Below are 16026 nucleotides of genomic sequence, written 5' to 3'. Positions count from 1 at the left end.
ATTATTGGTCTTAACTTCATCTCCAGTGTCCAATTCATCCAATTTTAGAGTTTCATCAACATAAGGACAAAAATCAATGAATCATTCACTCAATTTAGATTATATTTAGTAAAAAATGAAAAACAAAGATTAAGTAAGCATATAGCTCAAATATAATAACTCACCGCTTTGTCAGCTGATAGCAAATGTAGCTATTTCATTCCTAAAACTTGCTAATTCAGCTGATGTTAATTGTGAAGGTTCATCATCCAAAATTCAAGTTTCATTGGCGCTAAAGTCTTCAAAATCAATAGAATAATAATTTCTAACCTTTGAATTTCTAATAATACAATGTATTAAAACTAGTTAAATAACAAATGTCATCCTACTAAAACAAAAATCAGATTGCAAATATTAGTTTACCTTTGTTGTAATATTTAATTGTAGTGTACATAAACCAAATCATTTAGTTTTTGATGCTCCAATCTATTTCTCTTATTTGAGCGGATATGCTCAAACAAACTCCAATTCCTTTCATAACCAAAAGTGCTGCAAGTTTGGCTTAAAACACGTATAGCTAGTTTTTGCAAATCAGGTGCATTACTAACATAACATATCCACCATTCATCTATTGCAATAAATAAAGAAAAAAATCAAATTATAGTATTTTACAAATAAAATCAAATCATCAATAAAAACGAAGTTAATTTTTGTGCACCTGGAAGCATGACATCACGATCTTGTATAGCAAAAACTCTACCGAAATCACCTTTAGCTTTATGAAATAATCTCATCTTTTCTGTCAAATTACTCATCAGATCAGGATTTCATAAGAGTATTTCTCAATCAAATCCAAAAGTCTTGATGTTGTGTACCTGTACTTTTTCAAATCAAGAGAATTATATTGATAAGAAGGATTGAGCTAACAACCAGTAGCATGAAGACTTTTGTGAACTGACTATCCCATCTTGAATCAATTATTCTCTAGAAGGATCAACTGTTTTCTTTTCTTTTGAGAATTTTCTCAAAAGCTCTTCTTTGGCTCTATGTATGATAGCATACAAGTATTCCATAGCAGGCCTTTCATCAATATCAACAATTCTTAGTACTCAAACAAAAAACTCGGTTAATTGAATTATTGTAACACATTCTTTCCAAAACATAGAATCTAGCACAAAATTCACAAATTTTTTTCCTTTACTCTCCTTAGCATATGCTAAAAGAGTCCATTCTTTTGAAGTCACCATATCTCTTAAACCATTTTTTAGCACTAAAATACTTGTAATGTAATGAAATTAGTAGTAAAACGTGTAGGAGCAGGCCGAATAATTTCTTTTCTACCAGTGAGTTTTCTCATCAAATGTAATGGATAACAATGAACGTGTTTAGATTACACATTATTTTCATCTTATTTACACACACTGATTTGCTTGTATCATCATCACACATTTTTCAATCATCTTTTTTATGTTACATACATCGCATAAAAAAAGTGCTATAATATTTTTTTACAAAATTATCTCAAATAATTTACTATCCAAACGCACTCAATGATTATAAATATATTTTGTTATTTTAAAAGCATGTCTAACTACTTTACTAACCTCATCTAACTTGCCTATCTCATGCAACATCAAATTTAGCCAATGAGCAGCACATGGAGACCAATAAAGTATTGAAAATTTTCTTTCTAATAATCCTCCAGCAGTAGCATAATTGGCAACATTGTCGGTGACAAAGTATACCATATTTTCCATCCCAACAAATAAAACCACTTCTTTAAACAACTTATGCAACATCTCTGCAATTTTAGAAGCATCCGAGACATCAACTGATTCAAAAATACAGTTCCTCTAGAACAATAAGTTAGAAAGTTGATGAGAATTCTCATTTGTTGGTCAGTCCATCCATCAGTCATAATAGTGCATCCAGTTTCTTTTCAAATTATACGCAAGCTATTAACAAAATTCTTAACTTGCTCAATATTTGTTGTTAATAAATAGCCATGCAAGTCATAGAAAGTAGGCACTTTGTAACCAGTTTAAAAAGAACAAACAACATCAAACATTATTTGATAATATGCAGAATTTGCTACATTGAATGGGATGGATGCATCAATCATCCACATCACAATTGCCAAGTCAACCTTCTCTTTAGCTTCTTTGCCTTGCATCACACTTTTGATGGATGGTTGACCTCTTGGAGTAGTTCTTGGCATAAAAAAAGTTCCTATTGTTTTTTTTTTTTTATGTTGTTGAATAACATTTTTTCCCTTTGAAGCTTCAGTAGTGGGAGGTGATTGAATCTCTTGAATATCTTCTTCATCTTGCATGTTGCTCTTCATGTTGTCTTAGATCTTGACCATATAAATCACTTTCCCTCAGGCATTCTTTCAAGCTTCTTTTCTTACTTTCCACAACCTTCAAGTTTTCTAGCATTTCAAGTCTAATATGTGCCTCAACCTTCGGATAAGGTGCTGTCTCCCTTTTTATGCTTACAAGGTGTTGCTTGAATCGATTGATACTACCATCTCGATTTTTTTTTTTTTTTTGCATAGTGAATACATACTAAGCAAACTTTTTTGTTGGCCATAAAATCTTCTCTAAAATGAGACCATGCAGGTTCATCTTTCTCTTTGTTAGAGGTCGATTTTGTGAATTTAATGGACTAGGTATTGGTTCTATACTTGATGTTAGAGACGGTGTTTCTCCAATAGAGTCCATTATAAATATCTGAAAAGTTATAAAGCATATCTTTTATTTAAAAAAAAAATAGCAGCATGTAAAAAGTACCACAACTTCACAATTTAAGAATGCCAAACAAAATAGTCACCATGCTTCTTCCTCTCTAAAAATGAGCAGATAAGATGCAAATAGTTGCCATGTTTCTTCCTCTCCAGTTTGATCCTTTCTTGCTTCATGCTTCCTCTAATAGGCAAACGACGGAACTTAGCAACACCAAGTCGTGATTCTCAAAACCTACAGGCTATTTTCATTCTTTGATTTAAAAAGTGTAAAACCCAAACATATGTTCCATTGAATCAAATTTCAGTGAGAAACCCCCAGATGTCTTTCTATTTTCCGATCCTTCAATCAATTTCATATTTTTAACTGCTTTCATATCATTAGTAGATAGTTTTGCCAGCTGACAAAGATTAGACCACAAAGTAATTCCCATGAAATTTCACTAGACATTATTTGGCATATCAAAACATATATAGATCAAGAAGTTGCAACCAAGAGCAAAAAATGCAAAATTAACTTTATGTTATTGGGAGACAATTGGAGGCAACCTATGGATACAATAGGGAGACAGCTTTCATTAGAAGATAAAGTTATTGTATTGGGTACTAGGGAGTTGATGAGAAGCCAAAAGGACATGCGGACCTTTATGTGATCATGCAAAGGATCAATCACGTGGAATTACTTGGCATTTTCAAATGGTTCATAAGTCAAATAGTTAGACTGGACCCTAATAATTGTTTCTCACAATTTCGTAATTTGAAATTTGTAAATGACACTAATTGGTGCTCTAAATTTATTAATTTTTGCTTAGAAATCTATTAATTTCTTAATCAAGCAACTCCAAAGAGTCAATTTTAGATGATATATCAAAAAATTCCCTGGAGTCATTCTTTAATCAAGCAAACCCCTTGAAAATCTAATTAAACATGGATGCCATTCTTTTTACTTTTTTTTAATGATATATCCTCTTTCACTAGCTTGAAGCCTTGAACACTATAAAAAAAGATTACTATAAAAATAAGTAAAGCCACTACTATAACATGCAGTCTCATAGCAACTACTGCAGTTTCTAAAGACTAAACATTTGCTTCACATATAATCATAAAATGCAATAGCAACTCCTGCACCCTCATCTACAATTGAGGAAGTAAAATTGACTGAAGCAAAAAATGAGCAGAAAACTAGATTATGAGCAGAAAACTAGATTATTACTTACCTTCAAGGCTTTACTGGTGCCGTGGTACGTGCTTGGCTTCAAGGCTTCACTGGCTTCAACAGCAGCTTCGGTAGCGGGGAAAGAATAGAAGAGCTTCCAGTTCCAATTCGAACTTCCAATGTGTGCCTCAGTGCAACCGGCAAAGCAAAGGAAAGAATTCCTTTTCAATTCTGCTCTGTGTTCTCAATTCTCAAAGAAAGAAAGAAAAGAATTTCTAATTCCCAATCTCTCTTCGATTTTTTTCTTCTAATTGGCTAAATATGTAGCGAAAAGATGACAATACCCATGTAGTATGGCTGGTCAAAAATAAAAAATTGGGTAAAAGGGTAACTCTAGAAAAATTCCTAAAACCCGATGGGTTAATCAATAACTACCGGTTCTAGCGGTTCACTAGATCGATCGTCTGGGTCAAGTGGTTCCAAGCGAGTTTTTTTCAATTCTGATCTAATTGCTAAACCGGTCCAGTTTCATGGCCGGGTCACCGGTTCGACCAATTCGACCGTTGGATTGGGCCGAATTTAATAATTATGCCTTGTATTATTAAAATATTCTTATAATAATCATTTAATGAGAGACATTTTTTTCTCCCAATTCTACCTTTTTTATTGTCTAAGATTGAATTTTCTACCAAGTTGATGATAATATAATATTTACATGTTTTATCTAAAATTTTTATTTTTCATAATGTTTTACCTGAAAATTGTTAAAGTAGTGAAGATAATTTTGTCAATTCATGTATTATCATAGTAACTAATGGTCCCATCTTACCAGTGTAGGAATTGAGTGATATTTCTAAAACTTCTAATGTGTCAAGTGATATTAACATAAACCTCAATATATGTTTCTGAAAATATTTCTGAAAATGTGTCTCAGAGTATACCCTTTTACAATCTTACTAATATAGGAATTGAGTGATATTTCTAAAACTTCTAATGTGTCAAGTGATATTAACATAAACTTCAGTACATGTTTCTGAAAATATTTTTGAAAATATGTTTTAGAATATACTCTTTTACAAATCGAGGTAAAAGTATGCAATTAAAAAAGTGACTGCCATTCAGGTTTTTTGGCCAAGATTAGAAAATTTTGCCCAAAAATGATGCACAAAATTGTGAAGATTGTGAATGACGAAAATGGTGGATTCGAATTTTATTAAAAAAACTAAGAAAAAATGTCAGCAAAAATCCATTCAAAACAAAATTTTAAAAAAAATTGATCAGGACAACGCGATGTGTTGGCCTTTAAGCAATGTTTTTGAAAATCGGACCGGACCGGCCGGTTCGACCGGTTGAATTGCGAATCGGCCATGGCACCAGTCCGGTTCTATGCTTTGGTTGACTTTGCTAGAGAACCGGTCAAAACCGTGAAAACCGGTGAACCGTGTTGAACCGGATTGAACCGGTTTTTTTTTATTTTTACTTTTTGCAAAATGTTTCTATCAAAATTCGAACTCAAGACCTTTGCAATAGAAGACCAATGTAGTAACCATTGCACCATCACATCTTATTTGTTTTTTTTGATAACTTATTTATATAAAACAAACATCTATATTTCATTTTTCCATTTTTCTTACAAAATCTCATTCTCTCATGACTCTTTCTTTTTAATTTACAACTCTTTCTTTCTCTCCCATCTTTTCTTGTGTCACTCCATTTTTAATCAAACATCTTTAGTTTTAATTTATTGATGTTTTCTTCTATCTTTTAATTTTGTTTTTGTCCATTAAATTGGAAAAAGTTAAAAAAGAATTATTTTTCTTTAACCCAAATTATTTAATGCCACAACCACTCACTTTTATCTCATTTTTTGTTTCTTATCAAGTTTGCATTTCTATTTTCAATTCTTTTAATTTCTTTCGAACTCCAAACTTTCTTTTTTAAATTACAATCTTTAAATCTCAAAGACGTAAATTAAAATTTAAGTTCACAATGTCAAATTCTTATAGACGTGAATTTTGTATAATTTCAAAATATTGTGATATTTTTGGGTTGGATTTAAGATTTTTTTGGTAGATATAATTGAAATTGAGATGAAATTTATTTGTTTTAACTTATAATTTAAAAAATTTATTTTTGAAAATCCAAATTATTCAAAAATAGTGAACTTTTCATCATATAAAGTTTTAAATTAGTCCATTGCATGTCTTATTTTGTGCATATATATATTTATATAAATTATTTTTAAAAAATTTTATTGAACCGAAGTCAAACCGATCCGATCGGCTGAATCTCGACTTTTTCACCTCACCGGTTCAATTGACGGTCCGGGTTTTAAAACATTGCCTTTAAGATCACTCGATTGATGCCTTTGCCCAACCCAATTTCAAATCGGAACCTTCGCTCCGCCAGCTCCTCCTCCGTCCCACCCTCTTCCCACAGCTCCTCCACCGCTGCGCCCCTCCTTCTTCCCTATCCTGCTAGGTCAACACCCAGCTACAAAACTATTCTTCTCCACTGTTCCCGATCTATACTAATAGTTGTCCATTTCTCAAATCCCTCCTCTTGTCTCTTATTCGTTTCCTCTCTGCACTCGTCATTTTTCTCTCCTCCATAGTTCGATCGCAACTTCCAAGGCGAGACGAGAGCAGGTATTACCCAGCACCACTTCACTCTCATTTTAACCTGTCTGAAATCGTTAACCAGTTCGGATCTTAACCCTCTTTGCATTTAGTTCGTTATATAACATTTTCTAATCATGATGCAGGGTTTTGAAGATTATACAGTTTCTGCTTAGGGGCTTTTAAAATTTGGGCAGCATGGTAATGTTTTTCCTCTTAGAGTATTAGTGCTTTATCTTTTCCTTTCTTCTCTTGCTGTTGCATATGATTCGTGTATAATCTTTTATTTTTGGGTTTGAATTTCAGAATTATATACTTGGGGCTTTTAAACCAGCATGTCACATTTCAATAACATTTTCAGATGGGAAATCTCGAAAGCAGGTACTATTAGCATTCTTGTTCACTAAACTAATCACGAGAATGTTTGTTACTGATTAAACTTATAGAGAAGGAATATTTGAATTAATCAATCAAAATAGTTCTGTAATTGTTGTGTGCTTTGCTATTACTGATATTTTTTTTTATAGTTGAAGCTGAAATCAAGGTTTACTAAAGCAGATAAAAGAACAGCCCAAGTGAAACATCTGTATAGTAGTTGATTTTGTCAGCGAAAAAAATCTCCTTGGAGCTGCTTTAGCAACTAGAAAAAGCAGGAAGAGTAGACAAGGACATTTGAAAGTCAACAGGGTATAAACTAAAAAAAGACTACATGAATCAATTATGATCTCTCAACAGCTAAAATTCAATTTTTTTTTCTTGAGGAAAAAAATTTTGGTTTATAATTCTGCCCCTAACATCTAGCACATTATTATTTGTGGGCTTAAATTCTGTTTGCTGAATGCATTGGATGTTCCGCATGAAACAAAGGAGAAAGATGCTGTAGAACATGTCAAGAACGTGGACTGGCAACTCATTGAACTATCAAATAGGATATGATATGGTTATTAATGAAAATATGTCAGGATAGTACTTGAGTTATGAGGGTGGTTATTCGCCTGTTTGATCTTATTTGACACAATTGCTGAGTAATTTTCCTTACTTTCATTTAGTTATGCTTTATCCTACAAAATTTTTTTGGCTGTTTCTTGTAATTGATTTTATTTGTAATCATTTGTATCTCATAATGTTTAACATGTTTTCAGCAAGAAGGTGGACAAGTTAAGCATGTCTTGATGTTTAACTTTCTAATTGTTGATGTTACTATAGGATCTTTGGACGTATGTCCAATTTGTGTCTGGTGTGCTCAACGAATTTGAAGCTTTTGCTATGTTTGGGCTGAATAACTAGCTGTCTTGAGAGTTTTTATGCTTAGCTTTTTAATTGTTGATTTCTCCATAGGATTTTAGATGTATGTCCATTTCGCAGCTAAGTCTGCTCAAGGAATTCTTAAATAAGCTTTTGCTCTATGTTTGGGCTGAACACATGCATGTATTTGTGCCCTCCTCTTGCTTGTTTTAGGAGAGGAAAAGTAATGGTTGTTGCTGCTTCATATACCGCTTTATGACTGAGTATTAACATAGAAATTGTGGTTGTGCTCTGTTGATATTCCTTGTCATGTATTTTATATCAGGTTCCACTAAAGAAAGAAAATGGCCAGACAGTAATGGTTCCTCTTTTCCAGAGTCAAGAAAACATCAGTGGGAAGGTATCATGCATCAGATTCAACTGTACACTGTTTCACATAACTGATTTGTTATAAATCTGGAGAATTCTAATTTGAAAATTAATTTTTGTAACATTTTCAGATATCAATTGAACCTGTTTCAGGAAAGAAAGTTGAACACAATGGAATCAAAGTTGAGCTTCTTGGTCAGATAGGTGAGCGTTGAAGTGAATTTGCTTATGCATTAATTTATTTGAAGTTCCTGTTGAATAAGAATTGTACAATTACTATGGTCTCTGCTCAGGAGTTACTATTTCCTATCTATTTTAGTTTGTTTACTTAGTGTAACATACCTAACCTTGTTAATATTACTTGTAGGTATATGAGAGATCATGGTACTTTCTTATTGAAATAGTCAAGGGTTCTATTACTGAAGAATAAAAAAAAACCAGGATAAAGCTGAATTCTTGATTTAACTAATAGCTGCTCAAGCAAAATGTTGTGATAAAAAGGTCATTTTAGTCGTATACATTCATCATACATTTTTTCCTGATTTAACTTTTTGATCATCTCATTTTAGATCATTGAGAGAAGACTTGCATTTATCGTACATTTTCTTTCTGGTCTTTTATTGATTCACAACCTTGACAACTGATTACCCTGGAGGAGATTATGGAAAAGAGAAATGAGTTTTAAAGTTATGATGTGGCTTTTCTTAATGTTTCTGAACTAATACGGTAGTAGCATCTGATAGTGATGCGTATTGATGACTAAGACAATTTCCTTATTCACCTTAGGTGTATTTAGCATTTTTTCTCAGCATATAGCCTTAAAATTGAGCATCAAGTATACTATGATACTTTGCTGCTTCTCTCTTGAATTTTATGTCTGCTGTCTAAAATAATTGTTTCCTTAATTTGCTATTTTACCACTGTTTATGAGTTTTGAGCTAATATTTTTGTATATGCAATCCTGTTTGCAGAAATGTACTTTGACAGAAACAACTTTTATGACTTCACGTCTCTTGGTTAGTATTATTACTCAGGGCTGTGCCGTTAATTAGGTTGAATATTTAGCAAATTGTACATGTTACTTTTGACCATCCTTTTCAAGTATTGTCACTCATGATATTCCTAGTGTGTTGATAACTTCTGTTATCTTATTATGCAGCTGTAAAAAGTTGTTGGCTTGTTCTTTTATGTTTGAATTGTTTATTTGTCCTTTGTAGTTCGTGAGCTGGATGTTCCTGGTGAAATATATGAAAGGAAGACGTATCCCTTTGAGTTTTCCACTGTTGAAATGCCTTATGAGACGTATAATGGGGTGAATGTGCGACTGCGGTGAGCCACTCATTGTTGCCCTCAGTTTTGTAGGGGTATATTAAGTGCATATGGAGAATAATTATTGATTGTTATCTTGGTCTAAGGATATTGAATCTTACTCATAACTCTTGTCTGCTGAAATCTGTTCTGGATTTGACTTGACTTATTTGCATAATAGGAAAGTACTGATGACTTTGTTTAATACTTGCATGTAGCTCATGTACCTTGCTATAAGCCAGTTATTTTTAGCTTTTAAGTGCCATACTAGTCTATTTATTGATTTAAGTTAGAAGTTATCGGACTAAGGACAATTGTTGTCTTCTCGAAGTTTCTTCTGCTGTTCTGAACTTTCTACTTTAGCTTTTCCCTTTTTTTTTCCCAAATTTGTTTTTAGCATCTTTGCCTAGATAAAAGTAGAAAATATAATATTAAAGTAAGCATAGCAAGTGAGCATATCAAGTCAAGTATTTGAACCAGACAAAACAGTGGGGGATAGATTGTTGAAAAGAATATATTCTTCTATTTTTGGCTCTTGCTTTTGAAACTTTTAGCCCCTCTGTCATCTGGAAATATAACTAATTGTCAAAATTTTGTTTCAAGAGATCTGGTTCAGAACAATATTGTCACATAATTTTCCCACTATAAAAGCAGCACTGAGAAATAATAGTGAATATTTATTGATTTCAAAACTTTGGCTTTGAAGCTTTAGAGATTTAGATGAGAAATTTGAGGATTTGACATATGAAGAGGAAGTAGAAATTCTAGGAATTTGGCCTAAATTTCCCATAGATAACCACCTAAAGAGACATAAATTCATTCTGTCTCTATGCTTCTGAGCTATTATAAATGAAATATGTACAGAAAGAGTGAGTCTTGTAGGCCAAGACCTCATCAGGATTAAGGAATCTTTTTAATTAGGCAAACATAACAACTAAGAAACGTAAAGGATAAAAACTTACAGCATAATAAGTCTAGTTGAATTTGACATCTTTAAGAGGAAACATCAAATTCGGCTTTTAACACTTTAACTTTTGACTCCTACAAAGCCCTAAAGTCATAAAAACAGTGTGTTCATAGTAGGAGATTAAGATAGCTTAAAATGCATTAAGCTGAGTAACTAAGAAAACAGAAAGTGCACAAATTTGTCAATTTTCTGGACTTCACTGAAATCTTTATTCTTGTCTGAAGTGTCTTGGATACTTAACATTGGTTCCGTTCATCTTTGTAGTCAAAGTTTTCTAGCTGTATGTGACAGCGAGTTCCCAATCTGTTGTGCTTATGTGCATGTAGATTTGCATTTGTATATGGACCTCAAATACATTCTAACAGGGCATGACTACATTTGTGATGCATGAAGCATTGAATTCTGGAAAGAAAGTAAATTTCTCCGGCATAATTGGATCATGGTGAGTATTGGTGAAATTAAGTAAGCCCAGGGAAAGAATCCAATTACAAGAAATTTAAACTAATAATTGCCTCTATTTTTAGTACCAATATGGTTTTCTTATGGCCATGATTCAACCTTTTTATACCCAATTCATTGGTAGAAGCAAGACATTCAAGGTCAGAGAGGAGAGGAATGTGTAGAAAACGAACAACTGTTATGCGCTGTTGGATTATTAATATTGCTAAAGCAAGAGGAAAATGATTTCTTTGAGTATTTTCAGCATGGACGGTGCTAGTTTTTGAGTTAAATTGGGCCAACTATTTTTACGCACCTTTGGATAATCAAAATTGCTAAAGCAAGGGGAACCTGATTGTTTTCAGTATTGTCAGATTGGATGATGCTAGTCTTTTCAGTTAAAATCCCGAGTCAGGATATCATTTCACAAATAGTTGGATTTTGTTTCATAGCTTAAGCTACATGTTGCCTTTCTTATTATTCACAAGCTGAAATGTTTTTTCCCAAGTCTCAACCGTCTGGGGCCTTTCTGTTTGGATGTCTCATTCAGTGTTTGCTTGGAGAATGATTGCTGAAATGGGAGTGAATATGGTTGTATATATTGGACTGTTGATTCTTATATGCAGAATACAATCTCTCTCTCTCTCTCTGAGAGACAGTTGAAAGTTCTAATAAATTGAGCTTTCAACCTTTTTATCTTTTACATTTTGCAGGTATATTCTTAAAGTAACAATAAGTCGGGGCTATGCTGGTAGCATTGTAGAGTATCAAGATTTTGTGGTAATATTTCTTCTATCATTCATAGGAGAATGTTTGAATGCAAATTTTTGTAAGTGTCTGGTGATATTCTAAGGGAAGCTATCCCTTCCTTGGAATGTCAGATAATATAATGTGGAAGCAGATCTATAAGATTTCTGGGAAGAAAGTTTTATCATGAATTTAAGACATTTCTTAATGTAGTTATGCCCTTAATATTGTATGTTTTGCTTGAGAAACTAAATATCTTATTCATATGGTTTTTGATAATAAGCAAACCTTTTTGTTTGTGGTTTATATAGTGTCAACCCTTCTGAGAATAAATTGAATCAATTCCTGTATTATATGGACCGTCTAATATTTGGTGTGTTGCACTGGGTAGCTTTTAGCTTTTGTATGATGAACTTCAATTTCATCAGCAATCAAGTTTGATAATGTCTTGATATGTAAGTTTATCAGAAATTGAGAAATAAAAATCTGATAATGAAGTGATTTCAATGTACATGAAATGGATGTGTTGCGGTCTTTAGGTTACTTTTGAATCCATTGAACCTCTTTTTTTGCCATCTATTCTATGTTTTAGCAGGCAGACTCTGTTTGTCTAATTTTTTTTTATTTTACATTTCAGGTTCGTAACTATGGTCCACCTCCATCTATCAACAATAGCATTAAGGTATTTCTTTCGTGCAGTTAGTTTTATCTAATAATGCATTGCCTTTAGAATTAGGTGCATATGATGCCTGTAAAATGATATAAGAAACTAAAACACAGAACTGTACATGCAAAAATATAGGAAAGTTTTGTGGTACATATGGTCTTTGGCTATCTATGTTTTCAGTTAACTTTTCATTTTTGTAAGATCTTCATGCTGTGAGGCTCTCCCTCCCTCCCTCTTCCTGCTTTAGAGGAAGGGTGGAGCAGATGGGAAGAAGTAAATGACGCATTTTTCTTGTCGGTTTCAGAAGAGTGGATGAAAATAAAGTTGCATCTTATTCCTTAGCCAACTATCTACATTAAGATTCAGAGGGATTGGAGGTTTAAAGATGTCACACTGAATTAAACCCTGTTTCACATTTGAATACTGGTAGAGTAGGGTCCTGTGGTAACTAGCCTGAAGATAATGCCCCTTTTCTCTTATGTCTCTTCTTTTAGTTACCTTTGCCTTGTAATAAAGAAAGGTGGAGGAGAATTTGTTCGTCCATCTTTCTGGCAAAGATGGACCCAGTTATTGGAAGCAACTACTAGACATGTTTAGCAAGTCCACATTCAACATTTCATTTGAATTGGAGCGTAATTTTTCATGCAAATTTTGCTTGTGCATCATTTAAATGCTTTATTGATTGCACTATCTGAATTTTTGCAGATGGAAGTAGGGATCGAAGATTGCCTTCATATAGAGTTTGAGTACAATAAGAGCAAGTAAGTTTAAAGCTAACCCCTGACTGGCACTCAATTTGGTTGTTGTGGAGTATCACACTCGAGTCTTGAATAATCATTTTTCATCTGGCTGAGTTCGTCTTGCTTCGTTTATGACCAACGAAATTAGCATGTTGGCAAGGTCTCTCCTTTTCAATCAAATAGTTTAATACTGGTTGGTTTTATAAAGGGACTTCTATTTGAAGCATTCCATACCTTAGAGATTCACTTCATTGCATCGATTTATGAATTGTTATTGGTTCATTGGTTTTTGTTTGTATTTGTTTCCCCTGATCTCTTCTTAATGTGCTGAAATAACTCACATGCCAAATAGAATCTTTTTGAATATATAGGTATCACCTAAAGGATGTTATTATCGGCAAGATATATTTTCTTCTTGTAAGAATCAAGATAAAGAACATGGATCTTGAGATCAGGCGCCGAGAATCTACAGGCTCAGGGGCCAACACACATGTTGAGACGGAGACACTTGCAAAGTTTGAACTGATGGATGGTGCTCCTGTGAGAGGTATACATATGATTCATTTGCTTTAGTTTTTGAAACTTTACATTTGTTGTTTCATCTATTTATGGCATGTTAATCTCTCTGTCTCTCTCTCTATACACACACACACACACACATTTATACGTGTGTGTGTGTAGTAAATTATAGTGTACAAAAGCATCTTGTACATTTGCATCAGGATCTGATTTGTCAAGTTACAAATACTTTTTCAAAAAGAGAAAACCTTTTGGTAATCTGCATATGACCACAATTTTTGTTTATTGGCATATGCATTGACTAGTTTTAGTAAGAATTTCTATTGTGGCCTATGTTTCTAATGTTTTAGGCCACTGATGAATCATATGTAAACATCTAGTAATATTCCAAATGGTGCAGTAATAAGAGTTTGGAGGTTTAGCAATGAAGTCAATTTTATTGTACACGCTTTCACAGGTGAATCAATTCCAATTAGGCTTTTCCTGAGTCCATATGAGCTGACACCTACTTATCGCAACATCAACAACAAATTTAGTGTCAAATACTACTTGAACCTCGTTCTTGTTGATGAAGAGGATCGGCGGTATTTCAAACAGCAGGAAATCACAATGTTCCGCCTTGGAGAAACATCTTAATGTAGGATATGATTGGTGTCTATAAATAATTATCTACTGGATTGGTTATGGTTTCAAGCTTTGGTGTTCTCACAAGATGGAATTCTGCTGTTGATGCGTGAAATGACTGCCTTTGTTGGTGGTTCATGCTGTCAATACATTATACTTGCAATTTTTAGATTGGGGATCATGTATATGGGGAGTACAGGATAGGTTGGGATCTTTGTTTGTGATTTGCAACCATTGTGGAGTTAAAATGGATAAGCATGAAAAACAGCAGTAAACATTGCCTGGTCGCTGATAGATGTAGTCATCATGACAGGATGTTATAATTTGTGTTTGTTCTTGTACTTTGCCTGCGTGCATTTCTATCTTATCTCTGTCAAGTTTTCTGCTGACACCCTTTTGCTGGGAGGCATTAGGACTTCTATTTGTTTTCCGCAACTTTCTTGTCCTTTCCTTTTTTTTACCCGTCTTTCTTTCTTTTGAACTTCTGCCCGTGTATCTTGATCTTGACACCCCCTTGTTGAGGGGCATTAGGACTTCTCTTTCATACTGACTGCAGATGGTATCTGAAGATTAGAATTTCTGAGCTTCGGACATCCCAATTTTTTCATTTCATTTCAGACTGTCACTAGTTCGTATGTGGTTTGCTTTGATTTGTCTGCCTGTTGTATTAGGTCAATCTTGTTATATTGCGACTTCAGAACTGTCCAAAACGCTGTTCAGGTCTAATATACTGCAATTTTATGTTTCTTGAAAATACAAAACAAAATGTTGCTAAATGACATAGTAATTGTATTATTTCTTGATGGAAGACACAGTGATATTAACACGATCTCGGCATGTAGTAATATGATCACAAAGAAAGGGTTAGACCCGTTTATGAAATGTGAACAGGCATATCTTCGTCAGTTTACTTTTGAAGTCTGGAAAATACAGGGGGAGAAAATTACGATGGGCTTCAACCCCTAGTTGGGTTTCAAATTCAATTATACCCTTACACGATGTTTGCTTCTGGCCGATGAGAATAAATCAATGTGAATGATAGGCCTCTTCTATGGGTTTTTTGATTAACCATCTCTCACTGGACAATCATCTTAATTATCAATTTTATTCTCCTTAAAGATAAAAATACTCATCTTAATCTCCTTAAATGTAAAAATAAGAAAACAAAATGATACCATTTGGGTTGGTTTCAAAAAATGGAAAAAAAAAAAAAGAAATAATGAAAAAGAAAAGTAATAAATCGTAAAATCCATTCCATATTAACAAACACACTGCCTCCCTATGATATCGACAGCGATAGTAATTGTGGAATTTGAATTAAATGGCTCCTAAAAAGTGTTATATTTTGCACTGCTCCTATTAATATTTAATAGGATGCAAAATTGTTGTATATTAAAAAATATCGAGATTATGAATTAATGGCTTGAAAATGGGGTGAGTTTTTGGGGAGGGGGAAGAAAAATAGAGAGTGAACATATTTCAATTTGCAAATATAACAGAAGCAGGACAGATAAATTCAAACAAGATAAAATTTAAAAAATTAAAGCAAAGTAAGTCTAAACAAAACAAAAGTATTGTATATTACTCAATAGGGGTATAAACGAGCCAATCAAAATTGAATAATGCAATACTTAAACTTTTATGAACGAGATAAATTAAACTACATTAATGCATTTCTAGAGCTTTTAGAACTTGCATTTGGGCTTAATCTCAATCTAGTTTTAACTTACTCAAACTTGATTCAATCTAACTCAATCAAGCTTAAGTAATATAATTTTACACTAACGAACATAAAAGATTAACATATGAAAATTTTTGAAGTATGTTTATATATTGAGAAAAGAGATGCGAAAAGGAAAAGGAAAAGCAAATGGCTAAGAAACATCCACATGGTAACTGCACGGAA

General features: G+C 33.2%; 1 protein-coding gene across 2 annotated transcripts; it reads left to right on the top strand.

Moving 5' to 3' along the window:
• Positions 1–6257: 6257 nt before the first annotated feature.
• LOC113714805 (vacuolar protein sorting-associated protein 26A) lies at positions 6258–14509 on the top strand. Of its 2 annotated transcripts, XM_027238884.2 has the most exons (12): positions 6258–6526; positions 6643–6697; positions 6803–6877; positions 8067–8141; positions 8242–8314; positions 9082–9126; positions 9328–9439; positions 11537–11603; positions 12208–12252; positions 12943–12998; positions 13349–13524; positions 13954–14509. In XM_027238884.2, exons 2-12 carry the CDS (start codon positions 6695–6697, stop codon positions 14130–14132), a joined length of 906 nt encoding a protein of 301 aa, XP_027094685.1. In that variant the 5' UTR covers positions 6258–6526; positions 6643–6694; the 3' UTR covers positions 14133–14509. The 2 variants fall into 2 exon arrangements, with proteins under 2 accessions (XP_027094685.1, XP_071925278.1); XM_072069177.1 differs by lacking the exon at positions 9082–9126.
• The last annotated feature ends 1517 nt before the right edge of the window (positions 14510–16026 follow it).

This window comes from Coffea arabica, chromosome 10c (assembly GCF_036785885.1).
Source record: "Coffea arabica cultivar ET-39 chromosome 10c, Coffea Arabica ET-39 HiFi, whole genome shotgun sequence".
NCBI classification, from domain to species: Eukaryota; Viridiplantae; Streptophyta; class Magnoliopsida; order Gentianales; family Rubiaceae; genus Coffea; species Coffea arabica.
This window is presented reverse-complemented; position numbering and strand designations above follow the sequence as displayed.

Coding starts and splice junctions, on each gene's coding strand:
- LOC113714805 (XM_027238884.2), top strand. Junction 9,127..9,327: donor TTATGACTTCACGTCTCTTG/GTTAGTATTATT, acceptor TGTCCTTTGTAG/TTCGTGAGCTGGATGTTCCT. Junction 12,999..13,348: donor TTTGAGTACAATAAGAGCAA/GTAAGTTTAAAG, acceptor TTGAATATATAG/GTATCACCTAAAGGATGTTA.